This window comes from Neopelma chrysocephalum, unplaced genomic scaffold (genome assembly GCF_003984885.1).
Source record: "Neopelma chrysocephalum unplaced genomic scaffold, ASM398488v2 Primary Assembly neopelma1_43, whole genome shotgun sequence".
Lineage (NCBI taxonomy): Eukaryota > Metazoa > Chordata > Aves > Passeriformes > Pipridae > Neopelma > Neopelma chrysocephalum.
The window spans coordinates 4,066,932-4,093,026 of NW_020897702.1; the positions used below are offsets into that span (position 1 = coordinate 4,066,932).

A 26,095-nucleotide genomic window follows, 5' to 3' on the forward strand; every position below is an offset into this window, starting at 1 on the left:
TTTTTTTTTTTTTTTTTGGAAGCCGTCCAAGAGGACAGCGCGGGCCACGCGCTGGGAACGGCACCCGCTGCGGGAGGAGGGGGCTGCGAAGGGCGCACCAGTGAACGCCCCCGAGGAAGCTGCAGCGCCCTTGGGAAAACGCCGATTTACGTGGCGGTCGGGGCGTCCCCGCTGCCCGCCGGGGGAACCGTCGCCGCTGCCGCGGAGCCCCGGCAGTGCCGCCCCGCCGACACAGAGGGAGCGCGGCGGAGTCGGGGGGCGCGCCCGGCGCGGCGGGGCAGGACGGGGCGGCCCCGAGTGTCCCCGCGGAGGGCGGGAGGCCCCGCCCCGGCGGCGATCGGAGCCCGGCCGCCTACAAGCCCCATGGTGCCGCGCGGGGCGGCGGCGTGTGACGCGCCAGGAGAGGGGGCGGTGGCGGCGGCGGCAGCGGAGGGTCCGTGTCTCCCCTGCCGCGTCCCCTCGCTCGGCTCGACGGGCGCCATGTTGGCTTGAGCCGAAGATGACAGGGGGCGGCTGCGGGCGAGGATCGCGCTGAAGGAGCGGCACCTTCGGCTCGTGGCGCGGCTAGCGCGGCTCTTGGGTGGCGCCCGGAGCGGCCGGGGGACGAGGCGGGAGAGGGAGGGAGGGCGGGCTGAGGAGGCGGCGGCGATGCGAGCGGAGAGCTGAGGCTGCGGGAGGCGGCCGCCGTCGAACGCCCCCCGGCCCCCGCCGAGTGCCGCGGGGGAGGGGTCTCCCCTCCGGCCGCCCTCCCTCCCCGGCCCGTGTCCCCGCCGGCGCTGTTGGATGCCGCACAGCGCCTAGGGGGGGCCGCAGCCCGGCGTCCTCCCCAGCGGCCCCGGGCCCACCCCGGCCCTCCCGCCTCCCTGCTCCGCCGACTAGGGCAGGAGCCAGGTCCTGCCTGCACGCCCGGGTCGCCTGCGCCGGCTGAGGAGGTGACTTGGACGCACTATTATCCCGCGTGAATCATCCCGTCGTCATTTGCCGAGGCTGGGAGAGAAGGCAGAGGGAGAGAAGAGGGGAAAAAGCCCGCACGCAGCTCATGTGGCGGTGTAGTCCTGCTGCCTGGTCTACCTGGCACCGCTGGTGCTGCTGCCGCCGCCGCCGCCGCTGCTGTTGTTAGGGATCTGCTGCCATCTCTGGTCTCCCGCTGGCTCCTCCGGTACAGCCTGGCATCGCTGCCCCTGGATATCCCTGCTCCTCAGCGGGCCGCCTTCCGCGCTGCTTGCCGGGCACCTATTTCGTGTGGGGGACGTGGAAGCTGCTGCCTCCGACACTGACACCGGTTTTGCTTCTTGAAGATCTCCGGCGGGCTGCTCTTTTTTTTTTTTTAAGTTCATTTTAAGCCATTTAGGGTAACATCAAAATGTCCAGCAGTGTTCCAGCTGATATGGTGAGTCTTGGACTCTTTATTAGTAGTATTATTATAGAATAACGTTTATTTCGACCTGTTTTTGGCAGAGAAGATGGAAAGAAGGGTGTGGGAAGAAAAAAAACAAAAAGGTCTCCGTTGCATATTTAAGGAACATAAAGTTCCCAGTTAATAACCCCCCCTCCCGCCCCAGATGCTGGTTCTGCTTCGCCTTTTGGTAGCGGAGTGGGAGATCTGCAGCGTCGCCTCCTGCGTAGCAAGGGAAGGGGGATACCAGCGCTCCCTTACCTATGGCCGTCAGTACCTGACTGCTCACGCTTGTCTCGTGTAGCACTGCTCTTCAGCACCGTTGAGCATTTTTGGGGGGAAGATAAATCGAAGTAGAACATTTGGGATTAATTGCTCGACACGGTTTTTTCCTTTTTTTTTTCTTTCTTTAAATACCTCTTAAACTTGACTTGTATCTTGCCGACGCTTTGTCTTCTGATGTTGGTGGGAAGTTAATCTGTTCACTTGCTGCCGGGTCAAGAGCGAGAGAGAAATTCTCGTGGGCTTTATTTTCATGGCGAGGTTCTTTGTGCACTAGCTGCAATCTGGACATTTTTCAAGGGCACTGCTAGTTCTTCTTATGGCGGACTGTACTTCAGCTTGTATTGGATACTCGGCTCCGTACATTTAAAATAGGAAGGGATAGCTGGGCATGAGGAGGTAGGGTGAATCAGGTCTGCTAGGTAATCGTCCGTTCAGCACGACTTTCTCCATTTGTATATATTTCCATGAGTCAGGATATATTTCCATAAATCACTTAATTGGGGAAAAATAAAACTCCAAACTTGTAGCTACAGTTGGGTATGTTAGTTCTTTATTCTTAGGGCAGAATATTTTCATGTATCTCCACACGACTGTTTACATTTAAAGGTACTTTTTTCCCCCCCGAAAGCAGAAGACTTGTCTATGTTTTTTTTTTCCTTTGAGGATGAAGTTCTGTTTTGAGTGTAAAACCTGCCCCGGTGGTGATAACAGTAAAACCGAGTAGCCCTTGTTTCAGTCATACTTATGGCAAGTGGGCTGTTGAAATAATGGTATCCTGTTAGTTGCTTACTTTGTTTCCTTCGCAGCTTTTTACAGCAGTCACAATGAGTAAATTTTGACCAAAAAAACCCCAAACTAGTAAGATATTGGGGATGATCAATAAGCTTACTTCTTTTTTCTTTTCTTCCGCCTGCCTTTCTCAAATACTATAAATAAATTTTGCTTCCCCTGGACGAAAAGAGGCAATAATCTCCTCAGCTATCAGTTCTCACATATTTCTTTTTGGTCTCTCTCTCTGACTGTTAAAGCCTTCTGAACCGCCTTCTTGCTTGAGCGTGGCTGTCTAGCGTTATATCACAGAAATCCTCGCCTTGGCTGTGGAGGATTAAATGCAAATCTCTCAGTGCTGCTTTTTAAGTTGCCTGGAGGAGTCCCTTGACTGTGACATGAAGCACACTCCTCTTCCCTCTCACCCTGGGCTGAGCTGCCACCTCCACACTCCTACTAGGTCCTGGCTGCCACTAGGCCTGTAACGTTTGACATTTTCTACTAAAGATACAGATGTTAAGATAGGTAAAATACAATTTTGATTCTATGAAAACTATTTCCTTCTGTTGTTACAGTGTAATGAGAATACCACTGCCGGGAATAGCTGGGCCTAGTGCTGCTCTATTTATTCAAATCAGGAAGAAGCTTGTTATACATAGTGATGTTTAAATACTGAGTCATTACAAAAACATTTGAATGAAGAGGTTACCAATGTCGATAGAATTTAACTGAATAAATAGATATATTCTGCCCTGGATGTATTCTGCCAGTCTTGGGATCATTTGTCTTTTATTTTCTGCATTATTAACTGCACTTTCTCTATGAAAGTTTGATGTGTGTTGTGGAAATTCCAGTTATTAATTACAACTAATAAATATTACTTTATAAAAAGAGTGCTTGAAAACTCATTTTGGGTATCCTTTTGTCACCATCCTCCATATTTCAAAGGAGCTTGTTCAGGAAACAAAATGAAATTGCCATTTGTTTGCTCTTTAAAGAGGAGCACTTACCAGGCTGTCACCTTGTTTATATATGTTTTTATTTAATGTAGGATTTTGCAGTTTGCATTTCTCTTATCCACCCACTGTGTAATTTGCATTTGCAAAAAATTGATTTCCCATTTCTTCAGGAGTTGGCATCAGTGTGATGGAGTGTCATGTTATGAAGACTCCATTACACTTAGTAAATCTGCTATGAATTACATAAGTATTATAATAATTATTTTGGAAACTGTTTATGTCAGATTCATGAACTAACCCTCTCATAATAATAATATTGTAATTGCTGCTTCTTAAAAATGTGTTCATTTGTCTTCCTGTCCCACCTTTGAGAATGATGTGCTCTACATAAATTCGTAGTAAATTATCTGATCTTCAGCAAGCTTTGTATTTGTAAGTAGGCATAATTTGACCCAGTCTCCTGTTCTCTGACATTTAGTTGACTTCTTTCCAGAACTGCAGCAGATTTTACCAGCTAACCATTTCAACATCGCTTCTTAAATAATTAACACAGTACTTTATAATTTGCATTCCACTAATAAATTGGATAGTGACACACCACATTCCGGGTATTGTAAGTTTGTGGTGCATTATTCCTTGGCAATGTGTGCTACTTAGAGGTTAAAACTCCACTCCTGGAATAAAACCTGCTAATATTGACCTCTCTACCTGAGTAGTTTCATTACCTTCATTAGGACTAGACATGTATGGGGCAGTTCTTGAAGACTATACTGCATGTTTAGAGCCTAATTTGGTTCAATTTTTCGCTGGTGACTGTAGTGGCAGCAGGGCACCTTTGATTATGTTCAGTAATTTCATCAGGTAATTTATCAGTTTTACCATTCCGTAGCAGTTTGAGTTTGACTGTGAATAACAGCAGGGTTGTTTGCAAGTTGTATTTCTTTTGTAATGATAAATAGACATGAGGTGGTTTATGGACTTGTGAAATTAATCACGCTGGTTTTTTGAGTGGACCAAATGAAAACGGTTTGGTATTTGTTAAAACACTGTAGCTGACTATAGCTATGAAAAACTCAGTTCAGTCAAGAAGTTATTCCTCAATTGAATAATCCCCTTTATTTGAATGGAGTCATCACAAGAATCTGGGAAGCTGCATCTCTGTATTCTGTGTGCCTAAGATTCTTCTCCTTCTAGTTACAATTCTTCAGAGATCTTAGAATTCCCCAGTCTTAGAATCTCAGTCTTCATGACTGAAAAGTATTAACAGTGTCCGCTGTTTCCTGTATTTGGTGCATTTTATGTAGGTATGAAAAGGCTCTGCCATCACTTTCTGGGCAGTTCTTTGCATGCCCTCTAAGATATCCAGTTCTTTTTCTGTGTAGGTAGTAACAGAGGGTGATGCTTTTGGCTTGTGGTGGGGTTTTTATTGTTTGTTTGTTTTGCTGTCAGGGTTGGTTTTTTTTGCATTTGGTAAACAGCAGAGTGCCAGAATCTGCCAAACAATTAAAGGTTTTAATTTTTTATGTGCACAGCTATTGAATCCATATGCTATACTTAAGAGATGTAGGTGGTATGGGAGAGATTATTTTTAAGAAAACGGAATGTTTGGTGCGAGACAGTTGCAGACATACAAGAGGATGAAGTATATGGTCTAAAATATTTATATGTTTGGTCAATATTAAAGGGGGTAATAGGTGGAAGAACGGCAAATAGAAACCCTGCTCAGCTCACTCCTTGTTAGTGTCAGCATCTTTAATGGAAATGTGTAGGTGCATGTTCTTTTTTAGGAAGTTTAATATAGAATGGTGATGAATAGTTTAACATATATAGGGACTTCCTTTTTCATTCATATTAGTGGAGGCTAACGGTGGAAAAGGTTGGACTTGTAACTGATGCTGCATCAGTAGGGGAATCTTAGCATCAAGAATAAGGCTCAGACAGGAAAGATTCAAAGTAGTAGCTGGTTGTATGGCAGCTGAGTTTTGTTGTCCACTGTTCAGTCTAAACACTCATTTAGGAATAATACATGTACTTTGTTCACTGATAGCATTTTAATGTATTGGAACGAAATGTGAGAAATCATGCATCTCTGTTCTTCTGTTTTAGCTGCTTTTCATTTTGCCTTCAGTAGATCCTTTTTCTGGTTATGAAAATTAATGTATTCCTAGTAGCCTTTGTACGTAATAGTCGTAAGTTAGTCCCCTACTTTTTTTAATAATAAAAGTCTAATTATTTCTCTGTATTTTTGTAACCTCCCCACATGTTGAAAGTTCATTACATTCTATGATAAAAATAGCTTATCGAGTTTTTCTGTATGGATATTTTTTCCTTCCCCTTTTTGATTTTTCACAATTGTTTGCTGATTGTAACATATGGGAGTAGCCTATTTTTTGCCATTTTCAAGTGTTTGTTTTGGGTTTTTTGCCTATTCTTGGATAAGGAATTGGTAGGATCTGTGTTAGAAAGAACAGCTTGAAGAAGCTTCTTCCTGACTGCATGTATATTGAGCCGATATATAAGCCAGTTGAGCCGTTGTGTAGCATATTGCTGTGCTTCTTGTAACAAAATGAAGAACCTCCTTCTTGTTATCTGCCGCAGTGGCCAGGGATAAAACTTAGCAAAGCTGATGTTGAGTGTATATAGTTGGGTATACTCCAAAATTATTTGTTTTTATCATTTCCCCCACCTACATGTTTTTGTTTCACAGATTAAAAAATGTCATATCTATTTATCTAAAAACCAAAAAGAAACATCTTAGTAACTACTGACTTTTTATTTATGGTATTGTAGTGGAATCTTTGTAACATACTAACACATTAAAGGTACTCTGAAACAGTGTTTGCTTGTCCTTCCTCTCATTTGCTTTGGGGCTGAGCAGCTGCAACCTGTGGATGAGAGGCTAGGCCTTGGTGCAGATGGAAGCGTAGGCTGGTGGTGTAAACTGTTCCTTCCTTCCTGCCACCCACCCTTGTTGTTGTTGTTACCTGAATTGTTTTCTCTTTGCTTTTGTTGTCTCACTCCATGAAATACTGGAGGGCACATATACTGAAGGACATTTAACTCCTCCCTTGTTGGGAATGCTGGAAAGTCAGCAGTAGCTGCTGGCAGGTTCCATCAGGACTGAGAGACAAAAACCAAATGCTGAGTATATCTGAGTGTGGTAAAATGATCACATCTACAGCAGGAACTCAATTCTGCACGTTAAAAAAATTTACAAACATCATCTGTGGTAAATGGACAGGTCAGTCAGGGCCTGAATGGGGACAAATTGCACTTCTTAGATGTGGAATTAGGAACAACTTCAGGTGTGTGTAGTCTGTGTTTCAGCTTGGAGCTTGTGACTGCTGTTTGTGCATATATAAACCTGAATTTTAGATCATTCAAGGCCCACATCTCACTTCCTTGGCTAGGCGTAAGGCAGTAGTAGGAAGTTAGCCTGGCTGAATGTGGTCCTTGCAGCAGACTTGGTAAGCAGTACTTTCATGATACTCTAAACAAAATGACTGTGGGCATGCTTTGCTGGTTTTTTTTTGAGAGTTCTTCCTAAGTGCAACTTTTGTTGAAAGTCATGATCATGGTATTTGCAGTCAGTGGGATTTACTTGTTTTATATTTCTGGTCAGATTTGCTACTTGGTAGAAGTCAGAATGTAAACTTTTGGTGATGTCTGTATGTCTGCATATACAGTAGTGAGCAGAATGGAGACCTCAGATCTGACTCAGCCTGTGAGTGCTGTACTAGCTTGCAGGAATCCAGAAATATCTGGAAAGTGACTAATCATTCTTGTGGTTTTATGTAAAAGAGATAGTACAGCTTATTTTCATTCTCTTCTGAGTACAGTATTGGATCCACTGGCTTGGTTATTCTAAGTATGGTGAAAGGTGTTGCTGCTAAGCAGTACTCTTTCTCACATTAAGTCTGTTTTCACAGCAATTAATTGAGGCTACTGAAGTAGCAAGCCTTCCCTGCCGCAATTTTGCATGCATAAACTTAAGCTCATCATAATTATTAAGGGATTATGACTGAGTATGCTGATTTCATTTTAGAAGTTGTTGAAAATGAGCAGAATGTCAACGAGAAATTTTAATGTCATTATTCTCATGTCAAATCTAAACTTTGAGACCCCAGCTCTTCACCGGTTTTGACATAATTTAGAGGTCTGTCTTTTTGTATTCAGTTATTGTTAAAAATTATCCTGTAAATTCTTCTAGAAGGACAGCCTTTAATTTTTGACAGCTTCTGTTATGCATATGTTGCAGAACATCTTAAAGCAATGACTGGAACATTTTTCACTTGGTATGCCTCCAGACAAATAGAAAGTCACAGATGTACCACTAAGTGTTGCAAGCACTGGTGGTGAGGAAAGACTGAGAGAAGAAAAGCATGAATAATCAAGACCCTGCAAGAACTGGTAGAAGAAGAGCCTACTGAGACATCAGTTGAGATTCTGCAAACAGCATTGTGCACTTCAATATTATGGGTTTTTTTGTATCTGAAAAGAAATTTAAAGGGGGAGAAAAGTTGCTAAACAAGCTTTCTAACAATGTAGATAAATTATGTAGGAGGTCTGTTTGTTTTTGAGAGCAATACTTAAAGAAAAAGTTAAGACTTTCTCATTTGTAGGTCTGCTGGGCCTCAAAAGTATAGTTCTGCAAAAATACTTAAATGTTGCAGCTTACAACTCTTATATGTTAGTGGAAATTTAGTGTATTTTGTGGTCACTAACTGGGAATGTGTTCGGCTGCTTGACAGAGGATGAGTTTATTGCTACTTGTAAACCATACACAGTGAAGGCCTGCTCTCAATTCATAGTAAGACTTTGCAAGTATATTAAAAATCTGATTAAAAAAATAGTGTACATTTCCTACAAATAGTAACTTTGTATAAAATGAAGATTTGGCAGATTGCACAACTGTGATACTGCCGTCGATGTCTTTTAGGGGTTTTTTTCTACTTTCTATAAAGAAACGTGAAAATAGTTTGCCGTGACAGGATACATTTGTGGGTTTGTTTTGGTTTGGCTACTGACTTAAAATTATTTGGGTGATTCAGTTTACAGTTAAATGGAAAACTTGTGGCAGAGTTTAGCTGAGACTTTATTCCATGACACTGTTGTTATGGAGACAAAAATAAACAAGAAACTCTTTTGAGTTTTATGTATCTGATATAGACTAACCAAGTAAAACCAGAGATTCTGTGTAGGGCTTTGGTAGGTTTGTTTTACTGCTACCGAACAAGAAATCTGTGCCTTAGTGGGACATAGGTACCAAAATGATACTTCCTGTTCAACTGCAGGGATGCAATTTGGAGGTGTTTGTGTTGGTGTCTTCCTACTGTGACGCTTTCAGTCTCTCTTGAGGGCTGGCACAGGTTACTGTTCAGGCCAGTCTAATTTATGTCAGTGGCTTGGGCCACTGCTGAGGAACAAAGGTGGTCTTATTGTGGAGTGCTCTTTAGCTGCAGCTGAGGATCTGGATTTTGATCTGTGAATCTATTGGCCATTTGAATGGGAATGAAAGCTTAGCTCCTTTTTTTTTTTTTAAGGGTGGTCCTGAGCTCTTCTGTAAGCTCTGTGGTCTTCATTATGCAATATTAACTGTTTCATGTTGCATAAGAAATTATCTCAAGGACTTGATAAAAGTGGGAGACCGATTTCAAAATAAACACAAGGAAGCTATATGTGTTTTTCTTTGAGATTGAAAAGAACAATATGTTTCATCTCAAAAAGAATAGTACTTCAAAGCCATATACTGTAGTATTGGTTCGTATCTCCTCAGCTAAGTTAGGACGTTGTAATGCTTTGTGGTCTGGCAGAGATCCACATCACCATAATCTGTTTCTGATACTTAACATATACTCTAGATGGTACTACTTAATCTGTCCCCAGAATCTAACATATGTTTTTAATATAGAGAAATAATGGAATAGTGATAAAATAATGAAGTGCAGTGTTAATCAGATATCTTTCACAGCTGAGGTTGTCAGTTTAGGATTCTCTTCTTAAAAATAGATTAGTGCCAATCTACCTGTGAATTTATATGGCATATACTAGTAAGTCTCAGGAAACTTATAATAAGTTACATTACTATAAAATAGTTCTTCTAAAATAGCAGTCCCTTTCAGTGTTTATTTTAAAATTAAATATTGTCTTACATTTTTTAGACATGCTTACATTTTATATACTGTAAGAGAGTAACTAGAAAGCTTTGTATGCTTTTAAATTCTGAAGTACCTAGTTGCAGTATTTTCTTTTAATTATAGAATTCATAATTTATCGGCAGTAACATCAAAATAAAGTTAGTTTTTGAAATAATGTTGTGTGTTTGTGTTTGATACACAACACATTACTTAGGGCATATTAAATGTGAATATTTATGTCATTTTTCCTGTGAATGAATATGCTTTTAATCTGTGCGAATGAGTTACACATCATAACAGCTGTGCAGTGTGACAGTGAAAGCTTAGCTCTCACTTCTGAATCCAGGTTATTGATCTGTGATAGAAACAGACGATTGGACTCGCATGTTTTACTGATTTATACTTTGCAAGCTTGTATAGCTATTTTTGGCAATAAACCCCAAACTCTTAGAAAGCTTTATTAAAATGTTTTAGTAGTGTGGAATAAATCCCCATTTGCTAACTCCATATGATTCAGTGATAATGAAGTTAACATAAAATCACACACAGAATTCCAGTATCTATATTATAACACATAAGTGTTGATGAGGATGTAGTGTATGTTTATTAGAATAAATGAAAAAGCTGTTCTCTCAATAGAGTTGTGTACTCTCTCTTATGAGAACTTCCTATGTTTTTGCTTGCATTAATTTTCTGGATTTTACCTGCTGGACTGCAGTGTCCTATACTTAGCAGGACTCGTTGTGGGAAGGCATCATGGGTTTTGTACCAAAATATGCTGTAATGTGTATCCTTTATGCTGTGGATTACCAAGAAAAGCTGTTTTAAAGACCACCTGTATAATTCCAAGATATATTAAGTATTTTATGCAAGGTCAGTTCTATGCTAGTTCACTTCAAGCTCAAGTCCAAAGGAAGGAAAGCTTTTATCTCAAAAAAAAAAAGTTAGAAATATGCTAGTGAGTATTTCTAGTTGTCTAGACAGAAGACTGGGGTTTTAAGGTACAATACATTAAGTCTGGCACTAAGGGAACAGCTTGTTACCAAGATATTTGACTTTGTCTTGAGCATCTCATTTTCATAACTAATGGATAAGTAGGAGCTCTTATTAAAGAGGAACCGCTACTGGGTTTGGTTTCTGTCTACTTACTGCCTCTGGCCAGTATATTTCCATGAGAATCAGGATTTCATGTAAGTCTGAAAATGAGTAATTTTTTATTTTTTTTCAAATTACATATATTTAAAATTATTTGGAGTTTCAAATTAGCCTGTATTGGGTGGAATGCTAGGTAGACTGTAAGTGGGGTTGTAATGAGGGCTCCAGTGGAAGTGGCCGTGGGTAATTGCCAAATTGTCTTAGTTTGGAGAAGGTCATGTTGGGGTTGTTTCTTCTCACTAGGAAGCGAGAAGGTGGTTCAGGGGATAGCCGGGGAAATCCCTATGGAAGGATGCAGTGCAGTTGCAGTGTATTTCTTGTTCCAGCATTCTCTGGCAGGCACTTGATGATCCTAGCTTATGTGCTCCTTGCACTTAACTACAGGAGGTAAGTAGGAGTTGGAAAGCTTTTAAAGGGGAAGTTTTGGTGTGGATGGACTCCAGAGCCACCACAGCTGTAACTTTCCTTGAATTAACTATGGAGAATGGGAAACCTCTCTTTATCAAGCCTGGCGCTATTTTTAAGCTGAACTTGTCTTTCAGTACAGATTTTGTGGCTTTTAAGCAAATACAGTTTATCTTGTATGTTTTGCTATTGTGAGTATGGTGTATGTACCATAGCACTATGTATGTCATACGTGGAAAACTCATATTAAGAGGGAGCTCCTTCCACTTGTAAAATGAAGTACAAAACCAGTCCTAAATACCTGACTGTTCAACAGTATTTATCCACCCAATGGTATAAATGCTTAATTGTCTCTTCTTCCAGAACCAGGTGCTTTTCCCCCTCACCTTATTCAGCACATCCTCATTGTTCAAAGACTGGATCAGTGTCTTACCTTCCTGTACTGCTCAAAATTTTCTTGGAAGATAAGTCTTAGTCTTCAGCCTTCCTGTGATACTCCTTAACAAGTATTTAACAAAAATCCATTACTTTTGGAAAATCTGTGGGAGAAGAGTTTATTATTTATCAAAAATTGTGGATATTGTGGAAATATAGTTTCACTTAAATATACTCCTTATGCTAGATAACTCTGCAGCAGACTTGCAGGGAATAAAATCCAATAGTTTCAAGTGCAGTTAGCCAAGCAAAATTCAAACAAGATCAAGACTTTCTTGTTGTGTTTTTTGTTTGTTTGTGTTTTTGTTTGTTTGTTTGTTTTTGTTTGCTTTTGTTTTTGTTTGGTGTGGGTGGTTTGTTTTGGGGTTTTTTTTGTGGTGGTTTTGGTTGGTTGGTTGGTTTTTTAATGACATTTTATATTTTAGCTAATTTTAGCTATTATATATTAGCTATTTATATTTTAGCTATTTTGTTGATATTTCACAAGCCAGTGCTGCTCTGGTGCATCTTCTATGCCTGTCAATCTAGATTGTTCAGAGCATGATTGTACCAGCATTTGTTAAGCCAGTGTGCTCTTTGCCGATGTGAAGGGTTTATTCCAAAAGAGTTCTTGTGGACAGTGAGTTAATTATAATGAGGGAAAAGTCAATAAAATATTTATACACTGAGATGTGCTCCAAGAACATTTGGAGAAAGGTTGTAACTATATTAAAGAGTTGTAAATAGCAAGTTTTGAGGCTAATGCTTTAGGGGAAGCTGGTTCTCATACCCGCTTTATTTAGGGTTATGTTAGTATTTCTTTCTACTCTTATTATTGTTTGAGAATCACATGGTTTTGTTGAAGTGCTTTTGTTGATCTTGCGAACAGCCTGAGAATCTGGCTAAAGAATCACTTTATTATCAATTATTGCCTTAATGTAGCTGTCAGTTTTCATCTGCCTACTTTTCAAATAGCATGCTCTCAGTTTAAATCTGAAACAATCTTAGGAGAAGGAAACAAATCCACAGCAATTTCTCATGTTCAAGGACGTGGGGATTTAGTTTTATTCTTAAATTATCTTGCTTAAATTCTGTATTAATTTTTTTTTTTTTTTAAGGAAATGAAATGTAAGAAAGACAGCTTGTCCTATCCGTAGAGCACAGAATGATTTTCAGTCAATGCCTTTATCTGCAAATGTGCTGCTTGGTAAATTTTAAAGTCAGCTTTGAAAAAAACCCAGCTCAACAGACAAGTACCAAAGTGAATAATTCAGAGTGCTGACGAGTGCCAGATAAGGCCGAGTGTAGGTAGTTTCCTGCCTTTCATAGTTGATTCTGCTGCTGCATGTCAGGCCTGACTTTGATGCTTAGGTGTCATAGGTTATGAATTTTATTTATAATGAACGTGTGGTTAAGAGGTGATTTTGTTCCCTTTAATTGCTCTCTTCGGGAAAGAAGAAAAAAGAAACTTCTTGGTTTATCTTGTAGTTCTTAGCGTATAGAAATGAATACCAGAGATAAAGAAAATTGGTGTAGTTAGTACAGTTTTGAAGTTGGTTTTCTTTTTTTTTTTCTTTGACTAGACTTTTTTTGCAGGAAATGGAAGATAGAGAATTATATTTGAATAGACTAAGCATTTTTTCCCATCTTATATCACATCATAGTTTTTCTTGTAAAATCAGATTGTAATGTTCCAAAAAATGGGATACAGTTTTTAGGAAGATCCATAGCTCTTTCTTGGGAGTTTCAAATTTCCTATACAAAAATCACTTACTCAGAATCAAAAAATATAGAAGTCTTGTATTTTTGTTCTGTCTTTAACTTTTGGGTAAAGCCAGCTATTTTTTTGGGGTGTTCTGTTGGAAACTGTGTTGGCTCACTGTAGGGTGTCTGTGGAGCTGTTGGGGTAGGGAAATCTTTTGAATTGTTTCAAAGTAGTTCTTGCTGGGTGGCTGAAAAAGATTACATTAATTTTCCAATGTAGGCATTTTGGACTACTGCAGCAGTTTGTAGGATGGGTGGTGGTAGCAGCTGAAAGGAGTACAGGGAGAAGACAAATAATGATTACACAACCATCTAGTGACAAAGGTACAGACGCTGAACATATCAAGTGTCAAAGCCATCAGGCTTATTTATGAACGGTAATTTGCTGTACAAGCACAATGGGCTGCAAGAAACAGTCAAGAAGTCATCATAATTTTCTCTTACCTTGCATAGGTTTTGTACTTGGAGTGATTAAATTTCATTCTATTAAGTTTTTAATGTGTCAATTGACAACACATTTCTGATGGACACCCTTGCCCTTCCTCTGCCTGCCAGACACAAACATATCAAAATCCATCTCTTAATATTTGTATTTTCAGTATTGCTGCGGAGTGGAGATAGAAAAGCAGTGTGTGTTACTTTGCTGGATGGAAAAACTATTGAGATGTGTCTGTGTAAACATTATCTCACCTTTTGGCAAAAGTAAGTCTTACATTACCAAATACAGGCTTTAAAGCAGTAAGGATTCTTAATTCAGTTGCCTTAAACATGGCATCTAATGCCAATGTGCACATGCCAACGTGTCCAGGATGTCCAGAGAGGACTGGCAGCAATGACACAAGAGTTACAGGAGAACCATGCCCTACAGGAGGTGCAACTGCTCTATATGAAGGGAATATTTTGCAGCGCCTGAAAATAGCACTAGATATTTATATTTGTGTAATTCTTTTGAGCTGTTGGAGTTTTGTAAAACCTCATTTCCTATCCTTTCATACTGGTTTTTGTTAGGTTGTTGTTTCTTAGCTGAAATTCATTAAGTAGTGCTTCAAAAATTGTTACATTATTTAATTTACAGTAAATCATAGTTCTGACAGCTTTTTTATTTTCTACAGAAAACTCTCACATCTGCAGTTGTGAACACTGCAAAGGAAAGAAGATTTTCTGGCATTCAAAATACATTTCTGTCATTTTAGTGTACCAGATTTTCTAATTACAACTGTATGGGAATAGCAGTGTAAAACTGCTTGTGGTGGTGAAGTAGGTACAGTGTGATTGCAGATCTTTGCCAAGCATGACCCAGTCTAAGCTGTTGCACGCAGCCTGTTAAGAAGAAAATGGAAGTTTATACACATTACCACTGTAAATTTAAAAGTAATTTAAGTTATCAAACAAATGACAATTTAGTTAATTTTGAACATTTTTAAACACACTATCCATCTTCATCATAATCTGTTGTGTAAAGTTGGATTTGAATGGTCTGTTTTAAAAATCACAGCAGAAATGGTGGTGTGTTTTTGCCTAGGTGTGTAATCACACCTGTGGAGCAGGAGAGAAAGAATACTGTCTGTACATATGCTATGTGGATAATACTGATTTTTTTATAGTGGAATCTTACAAAGAAAGATATGGATTGTTTGGGTTTGTTTTTTTTTTATATTGGATTAAAAGAAAGAGGCTTACTACTTTAAGCTTGACAGGTCTCTCTTGACATTTGGCCTGACATATTTGCCTGAAATTTTGGCCTGAAGATATTTCATATCCACAGAGCAGAAATGGATGAGTGGGTTGAAAAATTGTGCTTACATAATTAGATAATGAAGATTCTTTGGTATTATATAAGGTATAAATGTAGAGAAGCTTGTTATCATTGCCCTAGCAAGGTTTGTGTTGTATACTGGAGTAAATTTCATGCCTGTATTTTGATAAATACATTTTATGTTTATAGTTTAGAGGGCAGCTTTTGATACTTGTGTATTGTGTTATGAATTGAATTATGAATTGAATGAAGCCTTTGTGCTGTGTTTCATAGTAGCACTTTTGTCTTGAGTTTTGAAACATTAGTTTTGTGTGTATGGTGCTTCTTCATTGGGTCTTTGTTGTTGGTAGTTTTGGTTTTTTTGGGTTTTTTAAATTCAAGGTAGAAATCTAATGGTCATAAAATTAAACCTTTCCGGCATAAATTGTTGTGAAATTGTTGTGCAAGTTATTTTACTTCATGTGTTGAAGAATTTCATGTAGAGGAATCTTTTTATGGTATTTATATCTAAATATAGTCTTCATTCCTTTGACAAGAATAGTCTTTGCAGTTTTGCATTTAGCGGACTTCTTTTGGATGGCTAGATTTCATTACTGAGGGATTAATGAACAATTGACAAAGAAGTATTGATAGATTGGGAACCTTGGAAGTAACACTTGACCTGAAGAGTCAGATTATTTTTCTTTTTTAAAATCATTTTAAAGTATAATGAAGCAAAGAACTAGCAGTCCACAAGTGTATTTGTTCAACTCCATTTTCTGCTGTGGATACATGGGCTGTTACACTTTATAATACAGCCTCTATTTGTGGATGAGTGTATCATGATTGTTGAATGCAGGCAGTTTGTTCAGAAGACTTTTATTGTTCAAACTAAGCTGAAAATGATCTGTAGGATAAAGCTGTAACATGGTTCTGGATTTCCATGCTTTGGAAAGCATTATATTGCCAAATCTGCACACATGTCTTTGTTTAATTATATTTTCTTTCCTTTGAAGGTTGATGGTTAATAAATTACATATCTATTAATAGAACATGCACAATATTCTATTAAACATTAAATTTTAGGGTTTCATTTAGATAGGAAGAGAATTTCCACCCAATGTAATGTATTAAAGAGGTCAGTCTGCATAACTCTTGTGGGCCCTGAAGTAACATGCACATTTGTAGCATCAGTATGCTGCTTATTTAGGGAGAATTGATTGCCTAATCTGTAGTGATAGGTATTTAAATTTTGTAAGTTTAATAATTATAGAATCATAGAATAGTTTAGATTGGAAAAGACCTGCAAGATCATCAAGTCGAACTGTTAACCCAGCACTGCCAAGTCCATCACCTAAACCATGTCCCTAAGCACAACATGTACACATCTTCTAAATACCTCCAGGGATGGTGACTCAACCACATCCCTGGACAGCCTGTTCCAGTGCTTGACAACCCGTTTGTGAAGAATTTTTTCCTAATATCCAGCCTAAACCTCCCCTGATATGTGTTCACATTTCTTTTTTGGGAATGGTCAAGTCTCTGTAAATGAGCAAATGTGTTATTCAGATATGTAGAAATATTATAGGTTTTAAAAATTAAATTAAGAATTGTATTTAAGTAGTTATGTTGTGTGTTTCGCTTTCTTTTTTAAATTGATGAAAGACAGGGCTATGCTACTTTAGCTTGAGCCCATGTTGAGCTTGTTTTTTTGTGTCATTAAACTTGCTGCTTAAGAGTTCACAGGACTGACAGACTATTATTTCCAAGTTTAAGAAAAGTCTCTAATGTAAAACAGTGGTTTTTTTAGAGGATACCTTCACTTTTTCCTGGACCATGTGAAGAGGTTAAGACTTTGATTTATGAAATAATAGAAGGGAATGATACTTGTTATTTATAGCAAACAAATCTCTTTTTCCCTCAAACTCTGATATAAAACAAAGATAACAGCATTACTCTTTTCTTTGGTTGCATGGCATGACATTCCAAAGCATATATGTAGAAGGCAACTTTGTAGCTATGTGAATATGGAGAAATTTTTTATTGTTTGGGGTTTTTTTTCTTAAGCAATATAATATTTAGGCTCTTTTTGCTTGGTATGCCTTTAACTTTTTTGCTTGAGGTACAAGGAGGTATCCTTAAAACTCCTTACTTCTCTGAGCATGGAATTTTTTTTTCAGATAACAAAAATGCAGAATGGGATATAATCTATAGAAACATGTTTTTTGTTCTTGTTCTAAGCATGCGTATATGCATTCCAATAAATGCTTGGTTTTGTTTCATCTGAGAATTATTCTAAGGGTTTTTAAATATTGTATCTCAATTATGTTAAAAAATTATATTTGGAGACTGAAGCAAAGACCAATTTCATAACCTGTGCCACCATCTGTTAAATACACCAGGAGCTTATTTTTTTTTCTGGATGGGTTTAGCCAGCTGTCCATTTTGCACTGTTGCCCGGATGGAGGCGTGCTTTTAAGAATAACACTGTAGGCTTTCTGTGAGTTGACAAAAAGCTTTTTTATTTTGATCTGAGACTCCTTTAGCTTGTCTGACACTTCCTTATATTTAGTCTCTGGCTGAGGAATGTATTTGAAACCATTCCCCTGTTGCACTCCTGTAGTCTGTGCTTTCATCTTCTCCCACTTAGGTCTGGAGCTGCTCCACAGGACGAGACATGTGCCATCCCAGCGAACCCTCTGTGAGGCATGTGGACGTATTTGCTAACGGCAACCCAAAGTCCATTTAATCCTATTGACATCCAGCCCACGTGGCATTCAGTTAATCTGTCAGACACTCTCCTTGCTTTATCTGACCCTGTGAGATGATAGAGCAACCAGCTCTTCGCTGACTGCAATTTAGAGCTGGCTTTAATTTTAAAACATAGTTTTAGAAATTAATTTTCTGACCTTTGTGGGAATTTTGCTTTTTTTAAAATTGTAAAATAATGCCTTAGTAAAATCTAGGAGAAGTCAGTTGAAGAAGCTACCTGAGGCAGTGCACTGTATTTCGTGACTTGGATTTCTGTGAAATACATTGTGTTCTGTGTATGATCGCTCACTCTTAGAATAGCAGAGCTCATTTTTTTGGCTCACTCTGTTCTATCAGGTCGAGACTGTTGGGCTGGGAAAGGGTTTGGCTTCACTTCGTGTGGAAATCCTTGTTTGCTTATTCTTCATCACTGTGTTAGCTAGAGGTGTCTGCACCACTTAAAAGCATGAAACCTCTGAATTCAGTGTTGTGTATGAATACCCCAGTATATTCTTGTCCTGTCCAACTACATTTTCTGATCCTCTCAGAACAGCAGCACTGTTTTGGTACAGCTTGATGAAGTGGCATTTTGCTGTGTCTCTGAAGTGTAGATATGCCTATGAAACAGAAACAAGAATTTTTTGCTATCGTATGGAGTACATCTGGATTACTAATCAAGCTATGGTATCAAAATACTTGAAATGGTTGTTTTCCTTATGTGCATGTGTCAGTTGGATAAACTGAACGTGAGAATTCATTGCATTCAGTCTCTGCCGTTTGTACATAGTTTGCTTTGGCTTAACTTTATTGGCCCAGCTCATCAGAGGCTTATTCTAGGAAGATCAAGGGCCTCAAATCTATGCTTTAAAAATCTCCTTTGCCCCAGCCCTTGTCTTCAAAATCTCACTGGAAGCTTTGTAGCTAAACCCAGAATATATAAGGTGATTGCAAGACAGTTCATTTATCTGTGTTCCTGGCAAGTGGACAGCTGAACCAAGCACTAAATGCCTTCATTCAAATGTTTTGTTGAACCAGTAGACAAAATAGTGCTGTAAGCTCTGTTTTGGCAATTCAGTGTCTCCTACTTTCTCATCTAGTCATTATGTCTGGACAGGATTAGCCATGTAATACTTGCCCTCCACTGACCATGCTTCCACCATGTCCTTATAGTAGGATTTAGTTAGTGGTCCTGCTGCCCAAAGAAGAATTGGCCACTGGGTGATTTGAGGGAGTAGTAATCTACCAGAAATTCCCCCAAAGCTTTTCCATATGTCCAGCTTAAAACCACTCATCTGATGATAGTAGTTTTACTAGATCTGACCCTGGCAGAGGGGGGAGAGTGGGACCATCTCTTTCATCAATAGCCTGCATTCACAGAAGTCCAGATGTAACAGGAAATGCATACTCCTTATGAAAAGACCAACTAGCTGAATGTTAGAGATCCAAGCGTGCTTACATTTATGTAACCACCACTGTACTGAGACAATGCCAATCTCCCAGGAAGGATCATAGCAATGAACATAGCTTAAAGGATTAGTTGCTTGTCAGGCAAAACAGCAGCACTCTTTTAATTTTTTTTTTATTTATTTCGTGAACTGAGTTTGAATAGTGAAAGGTACATGAATACCTAAATAGTTTTCATTTTAAGTAGTTATTGCTGTTATAAACTTCCTATGGAATTGAATTACCAAGAAGAGAATTAAGGAAATAAATTTCTTTCATTTTAACGCCTTTTTGATACAGTATTTACTCACTTCCTTCTCGTATTCTGAGTGCCGTATTTATCAGACATTAATCTCCCTACTGATGGTGTATTCTGCGTGTGAGAAAATAAATCAGAGGAACGGTGAGAAATCTGTAGCAATAAAAACCTGTCTGACAGAGGACATGAGTTTTAATAAAGCTATAATATGCATGTGCGTGGGAGGCATTGGCGGTGTTCATCTATTCCTGTAAAATGTTTTTTTGTTTTGTTTAGCCCTTCAGCTATCGGTTGTAGTAGTGAAGTAATGGTATAAACTGTTAAGGTAGGGTAAAAGACTTTTTCTTTTTAAGTCTTGGAGTCTCATAGAAAATTTGTGAGTCAGAGGTTGTTACGCAGGGATATAGTCCTAGACCCATAATAAATCATTTTTCCAGAACGTATTAGTAGGGCTTAAACCTGTTAGTGAGGCTGCAAAATGTGGTCTTTGAAGCTCTACTCAGTTTTACCAGTGCTTTGGTATATGGAATGTGTTTAATACAAATGGTATTTAAAAGTAAGAAAATCCATATTTATAGATCATTGACTCTTAAGGTTAGAAAAGACCTCTGAAGGTGTGTCGCCCAAAGCAGAACTACCTGTGATGGTGGCTCAGAGCAGAGCTAACCTCACACTTCGATCACGCTGCTTGAGCCTTGTTCGTTTGAGTTCTGTCTGTGTCAAAGATGCAAATTCTGCTGCCTTTCAGGGCCAGAGCTTAACCCACCTTCACTGGGAGGGTGTACCTGCATTTGCAGTGGGAATTTTCCTTGCTGCAGCTTGTGACTATCAAAATGCTACAGAATACTGTTAGATACTTTAGCTCTTTGAAACCAACCTACATCAGAATTCCTTGTATTTTAAACTCCATAAGTGATTGATTTGGCATCTGTAGCAAATGGGGAGTTTGCCTGTGCATAGGAGTTTGAAGAGACACCTGTAAGGTTTTATCAAAATAACCTATCATTCTGCATTCTTGACTTCTCTACATTGAGGTGTTTGCCCTTATCCGTAGATGGAATGGTTATGATTGTATAGATTAGTATTGAAAATCAGGCTTACGTAAAATATCAACAAAAAGGTCCATCTCTCTTAGGTGGAAGTAGGAAAGGGAAAGTAAATTTATATGTTTGGGTTAAGAGGGACATAAAAATAGGAAGACACTTCAATTGAAACTAGATAGCTAAATAGGAACAAAGAAAAGAATTCTTCCCAAATACTAAACAGGCCATTGTGTGTGTAAAGCTTTGGAGAGGAGCAGTTGATCAGATTTTTGTAAGGCAAAAGACAATAAACAGAGAAAAGTTTACTCTCTTCTTTGCTGTTTGTAATGGGAAAAAGTGCTTTAAAAATGTATGGACAATATTATGTTCTCCCATCCATCTTTTGGGGTCAGCAGTTAACCTTTTGTTCCTTGCATGTATAGTAACCCATGTTTTGTTCACTTATATACTTTGTTTAATGTGTTTGGGGGTTTTTTTGTTTCATTGGTTTTGGTTTTGTTTTAGACTTTATTTTAATGTCTGCATCAGGCTACTGAAAGAAATAAATAGAAAGAGAGGAAAAAGAAACTAGCAAATATCTTACTTAATCTGAATGGTGTCAGTGATACTAAAAGATGTAGAAATGGTGTTTTAAGTAGTTCTCTGAAATGCTGCATTGCATATGTTTCATAAATTTTTGAAAAGAGATATTGCAAGAGAAATTCTCATCTGTGAAATATGCATCCTGGTGGAAATTGGTACTAATTGCTGGAAAAGAGGAAGGTCTGGAACAGAATATTGCTCTTTCCTTTTGTTATCAAGGAGAAAAGGGACCTCAGTTAGTGATGATCTTGTCTGTGTGTGGACAAACATGATGTGTGTTTCACTTTCCTGTGTTTCACTTGAACGTTCACACTGTTGCTGTACCTATAAAACAAAAACTCTTTTATTTGAATATCTGTTCCCCCGGCTTTATTTATGAAAACCCCTTCCATCTTCTGAAGCATGATAAAACACAACTAATATTCTTAGTTTAATCCTGCAAGGCCGCTGGGACTTGTGCTCCTTGGGATAGTGTCACATTAAATGTGACCAATACCTCCCTCTGTATGCTGTCAAGTAGTGTCATCCTTGCAGCAGATTGTGTAGTATTTTAGGTGATGTGACAGTATATTGGATACTGTTTTTTGTGCTATGAGTGCTCATGTGTGTCCCTTTTGCTATCTCATTCTAGTACCATGTGTAAACAGGCAATGACTCAGTGAAGGAAAGCATGTTTATAGTATTTACATATCAAGGGAATGTGAGTGACTGCTTATACCTGGTGACTTTTTTGATCCTTTTGGATACAGGAAAAAAAATATCCATGCCTGTCACTCAAAGAAAGAATTTCAATACTGGAAATAAAATTATGACATAAGAAAGCGCCAAAATCACCTATAAAGTTTTTTAGACTCAGCAAAGGGTTTGGGTAATTTTCTAGGCAAGTGATGCTTCAGAAGATCTTAATTTTAATGAAAATGACACTGGGATTTTTTTCCTCCCTTCAAATATGAACCATGAAGAGAAAAGTTCATGCTGTTTTAATGAATTTTAAAATGACCTTTTCATAATCTTAGGAGGATATCATAAAAAAGAACAAAAAATACCTTCAATTCCCAAATTACTTTCTGAACAGATATTTATGCCCTGCAATATGTTTGTCTTTCTAAAGAGATCCAATAGTTGGTATATTAAATATACGTTTAATTCTCTGTGCCAAGAGAGGATTATGAGTTAAATGAGAATAATTTTAAGTAGGTTCATATACCAACAATTGAAAATATTGTAGGACATGCCTTTCTTCCCTGGACTTCTGTCTGACCCGAAAGTCCTAAAATCCCTGGTGTGGTTGTGGGAAAAACTATGTTAATTCAGGTATTATGTAGACAGCCATATGGTAGGAGAAGAAACAGAAGGAATTTTTTTTTAATTAGATAATGGTGGAGATACTGTAGACTGCAGCATCTTACAGTGCCAGCTGGAAACTATGCCGTGCCCCTTGCCAAACTGCTGATGCTTCCCTTGTGTGAGCTTTCTTCATCAGGGCTTCTTACAAATTCCAGTTCCTCTGAGCACAGAGACAGTCCATCCCAAAATGAGCAAAAATGAGTGGATGAACCAGTAGACTGGCTTGGTTAAACAAGGGTTAGCTTAAGGAGGTTGTGCCTAACAGTTGGTTTTCTCCCTGCAGGTTGGTTACAGGCAGACCTGCAGGGGTCTGTTGTAGGACCAGATTATTTAGTATCTTCTTTCAGTGACCTGGAAGAGGAGACAGGCACTTGTGAACTCGCTCCTGTGAACACCAAACTGCAGGTGCAGTTGACCTGTGTGAGGGCAGGGCTGCCGTGCAGACGGACCCAGGCAGCCTAGGGAAGGGACAAGCAGGAAAATCAGAAAATTCAGCAAGAACAAATGTCTTCCACCTGGGGTGCACTAACCTCCAGAAGTGAGGCTTGCTGGGGACCGACTGGCTGGGGAGTCAATCACAAACTGCTAGCGCGTCTTGGCAGGAGTGAAGGCTGACAGCACCTGGGTGATATCAGGAAGAACATAAACCAGGGAATTAGGGGAAGTGAGTGTTCACTTTCATTTGGCTCTCAGTAGACTGCATCAGGGATACAGTGTCCAGCTTTGCACATTTTTTCCTGTACCTCACTGAAAGAGGAAATGTGTTGATGAGCTGCAGCATGTTCAGCAGAGGCCACTGAGGTGGAGCACTTCTGTGAGGAAAGACTGAGGGAACAGGACTTCTTCAGCCTGGAGAAGAGCTGGCTTTGGGGACACCTAACACCAGCCTCCTAGTATGTACCAGGAGGCTGTCTGAAAGCTGGAGCCAGGGTCTTTAGTGACTTAAAAAGGTGGGAGAATGAAGGACAGTGGTCATAAATGGGAACAAGAGAGGTTTTGCATTGTGGAGGGGGATCTTTAGTGTTCAGATTTACTTTTCTCTATCTTGCTGCTTGCTAGAGAAGTCTTCTGGTCATAGCAGTTTATCTTTATTGTATAGCCAGCAGAATATGCTTGGAAGTAAAGATGCTTCATAAATTGGCCAAATCTTTAGGTTAAATGGCAGTTTTATTGTTAGGAAATTACCTTGAAATGATTTTAAATTAAATCTAGGTTAAGATAAAATTTAAAAATGCACTCTATATACAATATTGCAAATAGAAAACATAAATGATATAAAGAACACAACTACAGAAATGTAAGAGAGGGTATAGTTAATTGATTTACTTTAAGATTGAATCTGGAATACCTCCCTCTTGTTTCCAGATAGTTTGCCATGTTTTATTTCTTGAAACCCACCTTGACAGGGATTCTGTCTTTTTGTGTTGTGTTCCATAGGTAGTTACTTCTCCTGGAACCTCTTTATTTTATTTTTTTTTTTAATCACTGGCTTTTAAGTCCTGAAAGGCTGTGAATGTATTGAATCACTTCCTTGAAACTTCTTAATTTATACTTCAGAGAATGTCTTCCACTGTGCTAACACAAGTACTGTCTTACTTTCTTGAAGATGGAATTGCAATTTTGTTTTATCTGGTGTAATTTTCAATTGTTTTTGTTATGGTAGTAACAACTGAAAAAGGCTTGAAATGTCTTGCTCTAGTTTCTGTGCCTGCTCTAATGCTTATAAATCTTTGAAAGAAATGTTATCTTCAGCTACATCATCTGTCTCTGTCCAGCGTTCATTAAACAACACACTTGTTACTAACATCTCAGTGACATATATGTATATATATATGTATCTCACTATTAGCAATAATAGTGAGAGATATACATACCTTTGTATATATCTTTGTATATTACAGCTTTGGGGTGATAATGGATCTGAGGTAGTCTGTCGCTCAGGGATACTGTAACATTCTTTTCTCTTTTTTTCTCTTTTTTTTTTCTGCAGTGTTTTTATTGCTTTATATGACCTGACTCTCTTTTACTGCAGACTGTACTTTGCTCAGTTGCATTTGTGTACTTGTCTTTTGCTCTGTCTCTCCCTGCTGTGACTTTCCCAAACACTTCCTTGTTCACAGGCAGAACCATCTGATGTCAGATTTGTATGAAAGCCTCTAGTCCAGGCTTGTGTTCTGGTCCAGCTAAAATATCTGTCCCTCTAATACATCTTTTATTAGCTAAAGCAGAACTAGGCCTAAAGCTGTCTGCTTTACCTCTGTTCTGGTTACACGGGCAGTATCAGCTTTCTGATCATCACTTGGGTCTGTAATCTGGGTGCCATTTTTGAATGGTGTGATTCACAGGCCTTAATGGAATCTTTATCCAAAGCTTTCAGATTCTTGTTTCATAACAACTCTAAGTAACTTAAGCTGTCTTGTCCCTACAGCTATTACTGTCCAGGTTCTCCTCGTGTCTTTTTTTTTTTTTCAGTTACTGCAGTATTCTTTTCTCTGACCTGTTTTATGAACTTCCAGAATGATCTGCAAAGATATAAATGTAATGTTTGCATTCTTACTATATCTGTTCACTATCTCTTTCTTCCCTAGTTCATGAAAAATAGGTTGCTTATCTTTTTATCATACACTTCTGTTTTCTGCTGGGTTATTTGGCTCTCAGTGGCAACTGCATGTGCACTTAATGATCCACTAAGTACATCTTGACCTTTATCCCATACTGCCCATTCTGTTTTCCTTCTTTTTACATCCCTTAAATTTCTTGTGCAAGTTTCTGCAAGAATTTTGACAACACAAAGTAATATTCTAAGGCTACAGACCATAGTAATAGTCAGCAGTGCTGTCTTTGTGGTTTGTTTGTTGAGCTTTTGTATTTCCTTGACTTATAAGGGACAGCTTTTTTATTCTGGTAACAGTTAAGTGTGCTAGACTTCAATTCTGGGCAATATTGTCATACAGATCATTAAGGACGATGTGGACAGTGTCTGCTTATAAACTGGGGAATATAAGATTTAAGGCAAACTGAAAGTTGTAAGGTGTCACTCCTGGAGTGACAAAAGTCCTGGCCAGCAGCTAGGCACAGCAGTCAGAAAAATGGTACAATAGTAACAGGTACAAGTAGGACAAAAGTTTGAAGGCAAAATTTAAGTGTACTTTGGATCGTGCAGACACTGAGCTACCTGCAGGTGAAATGAATGGTCAGATATATAAGAGACTAAACTGGGGGAAAGTGTATAATGTCACATAAATGTGTGAACACAAATGAGTCACTTGGACTGGGTGCAGGTAATTAGAAAACACTGCTGAAAGGAGGAAAAATTAGGAAAATAGAGACGAAAATTGATAGGAAGCAGAATGTTGTAAGAGGCAGGAAGGACAAAGAGCATCCAGGATCACAGGAGTTCATAGATGACTAGAGATTAAACAGAGTCATCAGAGTAGTTTATTGCAGTTTTTGTTCACCTTCTGAAGATAAATTGGTTTTTGTTTTCTTGACAAGTTGCAGTCAAACAGGAAAGGTTTTTTTTTTGGGATTTGTATTTTTTTCCCCAAGGAACAAGAACTCACCCACCTAGAAAGAGTAAAGTTACTGTGTAGGATGATTCATGGGGGAAGCTGAATATGATATGCTTATAGCAAGATTTCCCCAGCATTGT

General features: G+C 38.9%; 1 protein-coding gene across 1 annotated transcript in view; it reads left to right on the forward strand.

Moving 5' to 3' along the window:
• Nucleotides 1-410: 410 nt before the first annotated feature.
• The window catches only part of UBL3 (ubiquitin like 3), a 56,441-nt gene continuing 30,756 nt past the window's right edge, over nt 411-26,095 (forward strand). Inside the window, exon 1 of the mRNA XM_027677793.1 lies at nt 411-1,390. Coding sequence (XP_027533594.1) covers nt 1,364-1,390 — 27 coding nt within the window. The 5' untranslated portion in view covers nt 411-1,363. The remainder of the gene's footprint in view (nt 1,391-26,095) is intronic.